The sequence below is a fragment of the Sceloporus occidentalis genome, unplaced genomic scaffold, assembly GCF_023333645.1.
Source record: "Sceloporus occidentalis isolate IW3139 unplaced genomic scaffold, rSceOcc1.0.p SCAF_2, whole genome shotgun sequence".
Taxonomy (NCBI): Eukaryota; Metazoa; Chordata; class Lepidosauria; order Squamata; family Phrynosomatidae; genus Sceloporus; species Sceloporus occidentalis.
Genome location: NW_028316982.1, coordinates 49041428 through 49053946, shown reverse-complemented (window position 1 = coordinate 49053946; position 12519 = coordinate 49041428). Strand labels below are relative to the sequence as shown.

Here is a 12519-nt window from a genome sequence, read left to right as displayed (position 1 = left end):
GAGCTGCTTTTCAACCACTGAAAAATGCTAACGCCACCTGTCCTGTACTCAAGAATTGGACAACCAATGGGTATCAACAGAAGTTACTGGAACCCCATCACTGTAGCTTTGCAATAGATGGCAGAGATAAAAATGACATGCACCAACAACTCTTGTAGAAAAGGTAGGAATCCTGTAGCTTTCCATATGTTATTGAATTATAACTCTTAGAAGCGCTATCCAGCATATCCAGCAGCCTGGAGGGTGGCATGATCCCCAGCCCAAGCATACAGTATGACTAAAGGCATATGATACAACAGCCATGCTGAAATTCACCAGGTTTGGGTCTGGGGTGTGCCTGGATGAGAGACAGCCTGGGCACAATGGCAAATTAAAAAGAAATTAAAACAAATTAAGATAGGCATGCCACAATCTGACTCTTACCTTGGTTTTTATTGATTCTCTGTTTTCTTGCATGTTAGAAATGGCTTCTGCAATCCGGGTATGAATTGTACCAATGACTATGTCTACATTGGATGGTCCATCAAAACGGTCAGCTACCATCAGCAGTGCATCTAACAGGGCAGATAATAGATAGGAACTGTTTAACAATATATCATGGAAATAATTAATCAAATATTTGATTGACTATTGTTATAGAACAATACCAGAACAATATGATACCTAAATAGGACATTTCATGTACTCATTTACATTCAGGCACAAGATGCAGCCCAACACCCAATTCCTTTCCAGGAGAGGCTATAGTAATACTTACTAATCTAAATATAAACACCATTTGATTTATAGTAGAACAAACATATTAAATAATTTATTATAAATACTTACATTCTACCCTTTGAAAACTTTGTTTGAATGACTACAGATCATCAATTAGAACTTAGCCCATGCAATTACAGGGGAACACTTTGTAAAATGTAATGTACTCTTCTTCATGGATGTACCAATGATACCCATGATCTAAGACTGTCTCTCAGAGAATCCCTAACTCACATACATTGCATGTAAAGTCTAATGCAATTATCTTTACATACTGGATCTCTTGAACAAATTTAAGCTGACAGAGATGTTAGCCCCAGAGGTCTAACAATCTACAAGTCAGACTTCATGCCACTATGATACTATATTGAAAATAATACTCCCCAAGAGTATAACAAACACAGTGGTGCTGCTTAAGTGATCTTTCTGTGCCAGCAGGGTTGGGGTTGCCTGCACCATTTCCTTTTCAAAATGTTTCTCCACAAAAACTGAGCAACTGCAACTTGCTTTAGAAAAATAGCCCAAATCTGAAAGGTGAGGGGATAGTGATTTCATCTGTCAAGTCTTTAAAATCACACCTATTGCTCCAGGAATGACAAGGTAATTACAAGGATATATTGCAAAGCTTTTCTTTCATTGATAATCCCAGCCATTGTTTAGTTCACTTTGTTGTCCAATGCTAGTGCTTCAAGGTCTTCTGTAAAAATGCAGCTATTCAGTGTTCTTGAGATAAAAAAAGGGAGGCACTGCTCTTGAACTCTGATTAATTTAAGTCAGAGTTTTCACTAGAAAATTAACTAATTAATCAAACCAAAAGTGGGTTTTCAATGGCTCAACTTTCAACTAAAGGGCATCCAAACTTCTCTCACCATCACCACAAAGCCACAGGTTCCAAGCTCTTTAGCCTTTTCTCTCAAAACAGAGGCAAGAGCAGGGTTACTGAGGGCTACATGGCCTTCACAGCACAGCGCTCAGTGTTAAATCAGGCTGTTCCAAAAAACCTTAATGCTGAAAACCATCTCTTCCAAGAATATTGGAAACTGTGGTGCAGGTCTGCATTTAGTCCTCCTATTTCCACAGCAGGTATGGGAAACATCTGGGCCTCCTGTGATGGCTGGCGGCTCCCATGTCAGTGGATCAGTGAATCTCCTTTGGTTTTAGTCTGATCTTTAAAGAAGCTATCCAAAGTGTTGAATCTATTTTGCTGAACAGAATTCAGCAATTTACACAGTTCTTTTAAAACTTGAGACTTAAATCTGAAGGATTCACTGTCTCATCAATGTGTGGCATACTGCCCACCACTGCACCCTGGCAGAAACTGTGGGACTGCAATTGCCATCTTTCCTCATCCCACTGGCTTTGTTTGATAAGACTGATGGGAGCTGTAGTCCAAAAACACTTAGAAGGCTACATGATCCCCACCCTTGCTCTGTAGGACGCAGTAGTGATTGAAAGACAATCATATTGACAGCGGCTTGAGTCTTGCATAGGGAGATGCATGTCTAGCTGTATATCTAAATACAGTACATGTCTAGATGTATGTCTAACTATGTCTCCACTGCTGTCTCTCATTGTACTCAGCTCCACCTTTTAGCAGTGCAGCTTCTCCTCAGCATGGCCATGGTCATGTTGTTGGAGAGCAGGAGGATTACCAGGGACACAACCAGGAATTTGCTTGTAGCTGGATGTGCTGCAACATATATCCACAAGAACCTCTGTGGATTCTTGGAATTTCTCTGCTGATGATGGCCTTGCAACCTACTGATATCTAGGAACATAGCTGGACTGTTTCCACAGAGCCCTTAATCTGTAATAGCATGGAAAAGGCTGTGTGTGGGGTGGGTGAGGGCCTGCAACCTTAAAAAGTGGGATTGGGAAGGGATTTTGGTCACTGTGCAGTTAGTAAGGAATTCTAAGCTCCTCAATGATAAAAAATGTGAGTTGTGATGCTGCAAGACTGCCATGCCATCATAATTCACTAATATGATTCTAGTCAGTGTTTAGAATTTAGCACATAGATATTTTGAATACATTGATCAGGTGCTCTGGCTGGTCTCTCAACTGGTTTCTTTATTAAAAGGAGGAACATGAACTACATGAAAAACCAGAGCGGTGGAAAGTATTGCAAGCAGTTGCCTGCCCGCTTACCTATCAGGTTCTTCCATTCAGGGTCGAGGTCTGCTTGATTGGCAACACAGCCCTTCAAGACATTACGGCAGTAGTTGTTACATGGCTTTACATTTGACATGCCACGGCAATGGGCACAATACATCAACTTCATGATGGCCCGGCTGCAATACTGGCTCAGTGGGACCTTTTAAAAAAAAAGTTATTTCTTAAGCAAAGCAATGTTTTTTTCTTAACAAAAAAATATATATATTTCACAACAGAAAACAGAATAAATGAGAAAAGACCTTGGAGAATGGCTAAAGCACTCAGGGGTACAAAGTGGACTGTTTTACAACAATTATTTAATTTGTTAAGCAGAGAAAGAAATTATTTATTCACTGTAGGAACTCCAGGGGCAACACACATTTATTTCAAATTTAAGATCTGAGACAATCCAAAAAATCAATACTACTTTTTAAATTCTGAAGAATGAATTTTGCCTGAAAACAGATCTTGAAAACTTAAAAACTGCATTGAAATATGTGTATTTAAGAACTGTTTGGGCACTCCAGAAATGTTTCTTGACTATTTGAACAATAATATGAATTATCACGTGCCAAAAGGTATTAACTAACAAATATGGGCTGGCATCCTATTGTTGACATATGCTACCATAATGGTGTATGTCTGCTTTTGGTCACTGCAGGGAGAGGAATTCAGCATCCCACTCAAAGATCACCTGTGTCTTGCTCCCCCTCCCAACACAGCCATTTAATGGCTGATAGAGATCAGATGAGGAGAGTTGGCAGAACATTTGGCAATGTCCCTAGATTGGATTCAGCTAAAGGGGCATTGTCAGATTGTCTTCCACTGCCTTTGCCCTCCACCAACCCCTAAATGGCTGTGGAATGGGAAAGGGCAGCAAGACAGAGGCGAGTTTTGGGAGTGGTGAGAGGGGAGATTTGTCATACTTCTGCCTCGGTGGAAATTTACTCTCCTTTACCTCTTGTAGGATCTCAGCTTTGAATAAACAAAATCCAATTATCTCTATAATATACCAAAAATATTGCAAGTCACATTTCAAACAGTCAGATATCAAACCAAATATGAAACAATAAATCCAAACATAAATAGTATCAGTGAAGTTGATAATCTCATATCAAATAACTACTGAACATTTGATTTCAATTTTTTTTTTAGAAATTTTAAGAATGCTTTTTGGAGTAAATTTACTAAAATCTCCTACAGATACTTAATCATTCCATCATTGTATTCATTATTAAAGAAGTTCTTGAGAACACAAGTGGATTCCAATCAGAGCCATTAACCATCCTGGCTCAGGGATGCTGGAGGCCCATTGTGCCATTATACTTGTCATCTCAAACCCCATTTGGACAAGAAATTTCACTGCTTGTAGTAGGTTGTGCAAGTAGTTGCTTTTTTTCCAGCTGTATGTACATGTGATCCTTAATGTTTCTAACTATAAGCTGTAAGTGGTTGGACAACAGGGATCACTGGCTTGAGGTTTCCATTTTATGATTGCATGCACAACACTGCAGTCTAGAGCAACTGCATACATGGATAGTTATGCTATACAGATGGTGAACAAGATCTTGGCCCCCAAAGGTAACCTTTCCCATCTCTGGTTCCAATGAATTGTGAGCATGGTGTGGGCAGGAATGTGAATTCCATGCTAGGGATTATTAGAAAAGGGACTGGAAACAAAACTGCTAATAATGTAATGTCCTTATACAATTAATGACACAATAACACGAAATACTGTAGCAGTATTTCCCCCCATATAAGTCACTTCATCTCAGCAATAGGGTAGGAAGAACTGAAGACACAGGTCAGTACAAATAATAAAGGGACCCACTGAAGTATTTCTCCTACAGGAAAAGACGGAAGGATTCTCCCCTACAAAGAAAGACAATTAAGTTTTTTTGAGATGGGTGGGGTTATAGAATTGTGCATAGAAAATGGACAGAAAGATGTTACTTTTTATCTACATTATAATTAGGGATTGTTTAATGGGGATGATTGGCAAGAGATCTCAAGAAAGATAAAATAAAGTGCTTCTTCACCTAATACTTTATTTATACAATTGACTGCTGCAGGATGTGCTGAGAGGCATTATCTTAGATGGTTTTCAAAAGTGATTGGATAACTACAGTACATGGAAAATAGAACTTACAACAGTTATATGAGACCTCCATGTCCATAATCTGCACAGTGAAGAAGATCAAGTACTGGAAATATAGTTTGGAAAAGTTACTTTTTTTGGATCCCACCCAGCAAAATCCCCCAGCCATTATGTCCAGTGGCTATATTGGCTGGGGAATTCTGGGAACTGTAGTGCAAGCAATAAAGCAAATGTTAGCAAAGGTTTTTAGCCTTCATGCTTTTACATGAACTTTTCAATAAAATAGTGGGACATACATATACAAGGGTGCATAGAGGTTCTGTGGCATAAGACTCTATTCCCTTATACTTCATTTTATCTAAACCCTTACAGTCCTCTTTGGTTATCACTGGGTGGTGCTTTAGTTCTGCTGGAAATAGCAAGGCAATCAAAAGGTGCATGTTTCAAGAACAAAATCAAATTAATCAAACAGAAACAACACACACATGTACAGACAAAGCTGCACCCATTTTATTATTATACTAAAACAGCAAAGCCTATTGAAAGTGTTGTTTAACATGCAAGATAGTCATTTAACTCCCAAGGCTGATTAAGCCTCATTATGATGTGAAGTAAGGGTGACATACCAGAATATTAATGCTTTAGAAGGGCTAAAACATGAAAGAGGAAGGCTGTTCTGCTGAAAAAATAGTTCGCAAAACCCTAGAAACTCCCTTCTCTGCGAACCTTTCTTCAAGGACAAAGACCACACCCAGCATGCTCTGGTGGAGAAAATCTCCATTTCACCTGCAACTCATATGGGCTTTTAACCCATCCTGCCAGTGAAGGTGTGGGTGATAACATATAAATATAACCCACTGTGGGAGAAAGACAGGATATAAATCTTTGAAATAAATAAATAAATAAATTTACTTAATCATTCAAATTCCTTCTGAAAACTTGAGGCCTTTGGCACAACCCCTCATGTTATAGGAGCCCTGGTGGTGCAGTGGTTAAATGCCAGTACTGTAGCCACAACATTGTGAGTTCAATTCCAGGGCTCCAGGGGTGACTCAGCCTAACATCCTTTCGTAGATCAGTAAAATGAGGACCCAGCTTGCTGGGGGCAATTGGCTTACAGATTGTAAACCTCTTACAGAGTGCTGAGTTCACTATTAAGCGGTATAGAAATGTAAATGCTATTGCTATTGTTCCCATGTCACCATGTCATTCTACTGGAACTCTGCTTGTGACTAAGGCTGCATCCACACTGCAGAAATAATGCAGTCTGTCACTGCCTCAACTGCTAAGGCATCATCATATGGAATTCTGGGATTTGTGTTGTGGCACCATAGCTCTCTGACAAAGGCTATATATCCCACAGTTAAGATGGTGTCAAACTGCGTTATTTCTGCAGTGTGGATGCAGCCTAAGTACTCATGGCTGAAAACACACACACACATTTTATCCCTGTTTAGTCCTGTCTCCCTTTTACATCCCTTCCTCGCATTGTTTCCCCTTTGTGGAACTGTAAATTGAACAGTCTATGGGACAGGGATTCTGTACAGTGTACTGTTGTACTGTGGAAGGCACACTGATGATTTTATAGGAAAAAACAGTTAACTCATAACAGTTCAACACCAAATTCAATCGTCTACAACAGAATAGTGGACCTTGGAGCCCTGGTGGCACAATGGTTAAATGCCAGTACTGCAGCCACAAGGTTGTGAGTTTGATCCCCGGCAGGGCTCCAAGGTCCACTCAGCCTCCAATCCTTTCGGAGGTTGGTAAAATGAGTACCCAGCTTGTTGGAGGCAATTGGCTTACACATTGTAAACTGCTTAAGGAGTGCTAGTTCACTAATAAGCAGTATAGAAATGTGCTTGCTGTTGCTAATATTTGTTTTATGAAAGGATCAAAACAACATTATCTGTGCTAGAAACTACTCACTTCTCAGTCAGGTGGACAAGGGGTAGAACATGAGGCTTAAACCCAAAACAGCTAGTGTTGTTAAAAGAAGGATGAGTAATTTTGCATTCACCTCACCTCATCTTATAAGCTATTAGGAGCTAAGGCAGATTGGAAACTAATGTCTAGAGTTTGGGGGGAAAGAACGTGACCACAGGAAGATGAGAAACATTCACCCCTAAGAAAGCACTGTATTTGAACAGTAAAAATCATTCTGTATATACGGTACAACTGGTAGCAAGAAACCACTTGCCTCATTTTAGTCTGTATTACAGAATTCTTGTCATTGGCGGGATACAAACGGGCAGGGGAAGACGTCTTGGAGGTGTATTCTGCTGAATACGGAGCTTCCAGACCGCCCGCCCCGGGGGCGTGGCTCAGGAGATGGGGCTTCCACATGGGGGGCAGTGAAGACGCCTCACCTGGGGCCGTTTCTGACCCGCAGTTTCCAAACCGCCACCTCGGAGGATGCTGCAAAGAGAGAGGCAGCTTCCTCACGGGCGGCCAAAAACGGGGCTTTTTTTTTCCTTTGCCGGCTGGCGGATGCGCAGCTGCGCAGCTGCAGCGCTAAGCAGCGGCGGCAGAAAGCCTATGGGCACATTTAAAGTGCCCAAGCCCCTTTAAAACTTTTCCCCCCGCTCTGCCCAAGAACAATGGTGGTCTCCTGCCAGCTGGTGATCAGCTGGTGTTGGCATCCTTGCCCGCTTGCACTTTGCCAGTGTCACCAGCATCATGGATGCCTCCTCTCCTTTGGTCCCCGCGCTCCTGCTGAATCTGCAATGCACAGCCACAGCTGTCGCCGCTGCCACCGCTGTCCCCCTGCCATCCCCCATCACCTCCCTTGTACATATGTAAATATTTACAATTTTAGGGGTTTTTATTGTTAGGTGAAAATGGCACAGGAATGTGTGTAGGGGCTCACTTTAAAGTCCAAACTTTCCAAGCAGCGCATGCGTACATGTTGCTCTAGGGTTAGGGTTAGGGTTAGGGTTAGGGTTACGAGTCTTAAAATGCACTGCAGCTGTGCTGCAGCTTCCACACCTGCATGGCAGCTGACGCTGCAATTAAAGCCTGACTGCAAACTGCGCATGTTCCAGGACCCCGACTCATTATGCGACGCAGCAGACACGGAGCTTTTAAATGGGCAACTTAAATTAGCGGCGTAGCAATTCTGGCGTACCGGTGCAACAGCTTACAGACGGAGCTGCGCAGCTGCGCATCAAACGGAAAAGAAGCGGAGAAAAGCAGCACCTTTTTAATGCCGCCTCTTCCCGCTTGGAAGAGATATAAGATATGTCAGTGCTGGATTTGTTCCACATAAGATCAGTTTTCCAATCAAGCAGCAGTGAACAGAGAATAAACTATAAAAGAAGTAGAAGGTAAAGGGCATCAAAGCCTAGAACAAACTATACAATTCAGAGCATTCCACAGAAATATTCAGACATTCTGAGTTAGCAACAAAGCTTTAGGGATATATTTTCAAGCTCTTACATGAAAAAGATTGGTTCAGTTGCTGGATTAGACTCCTCAACACAAACACATCATCCAGGTATCATGGACTAGTTGAAGTTCTTGGAGGAAACTGAAAATAGCACCCATGAAACATGGCCCCTTGAATTTTGTATTACCGTACTTCTTTGTTCATAGGTTATGTTAGGTCACCTTGAACCTGAAAGTAGTTTCTTATAGTATGACAAGTTACTGCATATGTGAAGCTTTATTTCTCTAGTATTCCCGAGGCTTTGCACATCAAGACCTGTAAATGTATCTATGTGTTTTGGATGATTGCTGCTACCTCATATCAGACTCCTTTCAGATTTCGGACAGTGGAGAGTGTAAACAGACCAGTATTGTGTCAGTTCTGGCATAATGGAACCCCAGTGAAAGAGTAATTTCATAACTTCTGATAGGTGTAATATTAAGTTCTAGTTAAAGCAAGAGCAAAGCACAAAAAATATCTGGTTTTCTGGCTTCAGGGTATAAATTCTGATCTACTTCAACCACACCTCTCACAACTGCCAGCCAGTTAGGTTTCATTATTCAAGGAGTTAATCCACACATCAACCTGTTCTTCACCTAGAGTCTTCCTCAGTATAAGGCATCACCTGTTTTGTACAGAAGGCATTTGCCTTTGCCATCCTCTGATGAATTTTAGTTTTGACTTAGGTGTGGGATGGAATTCAATGGGCAAACAGGATCCTATCTGCAAGCTCTGTTCCCCACTGTATACACATTTTGCAGGAGTAGCTTGAACATATAAAAAAGGATCTTTTATTTTTTAAAAAAACCTTTAAGGATGACTGCCTCTTCACTGATTTCTCGGTTTCATTTTTAATAAGACATTTCCTAAATATGGCAGCAGTCCCACCTTTCTTCTAGTATGTAGTATTGTGGGAAAATGTAACACATGAATTTGACAATTGCAATATGGGGTCAATACCAAACAAACATGTCCCATTGCTTGTGATGGGAACATTTATCACATGCACAAGTCTTCCTTATTGGAATTAATGAAACTTACAAGTACTAAAGGTTTGGTTGGATTGTTCTCATGATCTGCACTAGTGTTCATGTTTGTGGCATTTGGATGCAGTGCTGCTTTGATTCACATAACTTTCTCCCACTTGGAACTGTAGAAACATAAATGGAAATGTGCGTAGCTTTTTAATGAAACCCTTTCCCCTGCCAAATCAAAAAATTTTTGGTAATTCCAAACTGTTGAAAAGTTATAGGAGTGGAAATAGAAAGAACTTTCTCATGCTATGATGTGCAATGGTCAGTAATCAGATTGAGGTCTACTACATCTGAGTGGCTGGCAAACTGAGTAGGAGAGCTGGCATAATTTGTTCATTTTTAAATAATCTGCTGCAGCATGAATGTAGTACACAACAATGATTGATCTCGCCAAGCCCCATCAATCCCAGATGCCATCTGCTGAAATACCTGGCTGTATTCCTGTCAATGCCACTTTTATTAACACAAGAATTTCATTAAGATCAGTTCAGACCAGGTTAGAGCTTCAGGACTGTGAAGTCTCTTCTAATAAAGCTTTACTACTCATTCAAGAAAAAATAAAAATACAGTCTTTATGGTAAACCAGCTCCTTTTGAGTGTGTTCCCAATGGTTTCTCTTAGCTGCCGCATGAAAGGATACAGCATGGTGGCTGGCTAACTCTCATTATTATTATTATTATTATTATTATTATTATTAACCTTTATTTATAAAGCGCTGTAAATTTACACATTATTATGATGTGTTCCTACATATTTGCACTGAGCAGGTGTGGTGGTGCACTTTGCCAGACATTTCAGAATTGTATTTACCCTTAAGTTAAAGGGAAATGAAAGAGGTTTTTTCCAAGGGTCACATGAAGGACGTGTAAAATCTAAAGACTTGTTCAGACATGCCTAATTTTTTTTATAGATTATCTTTGTTCAGAAGAAATACGAACAGAGTCTCTTGGGAATAAATTCAGGTAAATAGTTCAAGGTAAAAGTGATATGATATGTTTTTAGCATGTATGTTTCATTATTTTGGGATCACATTATTCTAGCCAAGAGATCAATTAGAGGTTTGCTGCTCACTTTCAATACATAACCATATATTACTTGTTCTTTCTTTCTGAATAACTGGCATATAGTAGAATAACTGTATGCCTTATAACAGAAGCTGCATCACACTGCAGAAATAATGCACCTTGAAACACATTAACTACCATGGCTCAATGCTATGGAATCTCAGGTTTGTGGCACCAGAGCTCTCTGACAGAGAAAGCTAACTATGGCGGTTTACAGACCGCCCCTTTGGGGCGGCCTGTACCCGTCCCTCTCCCCGACGGATAGGGCCTCAGATGCCACAGTGGCAGCCCTGAGGCCCTGATCCGCCGCTTTTCCAGGCTGCAGGGAAGCGGCAAAAGGCCACTTCCCCGCGGCCTGGAAAGGGGTGTCCTTGGGGCTTCAAGCCCCAAGGACACCCCAACAGTGGCGGGGAACAAGAGAAAGGGGCCATTCGGCCCCTTTCTCCTTGTGTCATTGGCGCGGCCGTTTAAAGGCCCTGCAGCAGTGCAAGGGCGTCACATGTGCGCTGCTCCATTTGGAGGCGGTGCACTTTTGACATAATCATGGATGCCCCCATGTGTACAGGGCATCACCATGATTACGCCCCCATCACGTGCTAGGGGTGAGGCCGGCATGGACGCTGCATCCTCGGCCAACTCCTAGCACGTGACGGGGCGCTGTATCCGGCAGTCTGTAAACCGCCTATCTCACAAGACTACAAATCCCATAATTCCATAGCACTGAACCATGGCAATTAAAGTGGTATCAAATTATGCATTATTTCAGTAGCTCAGAGGCAGCCAGAGTCAACATATGCTCAGTGAGAATGTCTTTTTTTAAAAAAATGCTTCTTCCTTTTCAAATTTAACATGTAAACAGACAACCGTGAAGAATGGCCAGGCAACTAGAACTGGTACATGTTTAACTTAGTGCTAGTTTCCTGGTTAAATTCATAAGCATTCCACTGCCCCTTCCGACAATAAATATTGATGGGTCTCACATAGATCCTTCCTATCATAACGATGGATCATTATCCTATTTCAAACATTAGATGCCAAGTATAATATATTGGATGCAGACATAGCCAGATTAGTTTGGGTTGGTGCACTTGTGAGCCGCCCTGATCGTTTGGAAGGGCGGGGTATAAATAAAAATTTTATTTTATTATTATTTATTATTGGGAAACATTCAGCTGCCCATGGATTGCTTATGGCTTTAAATATTTTTGTGTCTGCATATACAATCCAAAGACATCAGTGAAAACCATGCAGCCAAAATTTGGTGGCAAATTCCACCTCTGAATTTTGGCTGCCCTCAGGAAAAAAAACACATAAAAGAAGCATTTCACTTGCTTAAATAGCCTGTAGCAATTTTGTGTCAAATTTCAGCAGCAGGTAGGGTAAACCTTATTTAAAGCATGCAAATGCTTGCTTCAAAAGGTTCTTATTTTAAATTTTGTTTTCTTCATGTGGCCCATAGCATTTTGGGGGTAGGAAAGAAACATTGGACCTGTCAAAGCTACCCACCTTGGGGAATATATCTACTGAAATCAATAGGTTTTACATTAATCCTAATTTAACATCCATTCACTTCAAAGGGTCTACTGTCCATTGCATTAGTTATTATAACTAACTGAAGTCCCAGTAATTTTAGTGGATCTACTCTAATAGTACAGCTGAAGTCTGGATCTAATTCATAACAATAAAAATAATCAAGGCAGGGGTTAGGAATACAAACTCCTCCATATAGTGAACTACAGTTCCCAAACAGTTTTCTAGCACTGATAGGAGTTGCAGCCACATAATATCTGGAGGTTCATACATTCCCCACCCTTGCATTAAGGGCTTATTTATACCACAAGAACATTCAATTGTCAATTTAGCATCTTTAATTATGAAAACAATCTTAACTGAAACAGATATGAGTCAGAGGTTCCTACAAGGGCATTCTTCCCTTTCCAATCTCCTCAGTCTTTGATGAACTGTGCAAAATCAAAATCAGAG

The 12519-nt window shown here is 40.9% G+C and overlaps 1 protein-coding gene across 1 annotated transcript in view; it reads right to left on the bottom strand.

Moving 5' to 3' along the window:
- GPC1 (glypican 1) overlaps window positions 1-12519 on the bottom strand; it is a 272169-nt gene that overhangs the window by 15394 nt on the left and 244256 nt on the right. Inside the window, exons 4-5 of the mRNA XM_089509286.1 lie at window positions 2908-3073; window positions 424-554 (exon numbers count right to left, since the gene is read on the bottom strand). Of these exons, the coding sequence (XP_089365412.1) occupies window positions 424-554; window positions 2908-3073 (297 nt within the window). The remainder of the gene's footprint in view (window positions 1-423; window positions 555-2907; window positions 3074-12519) is intronic.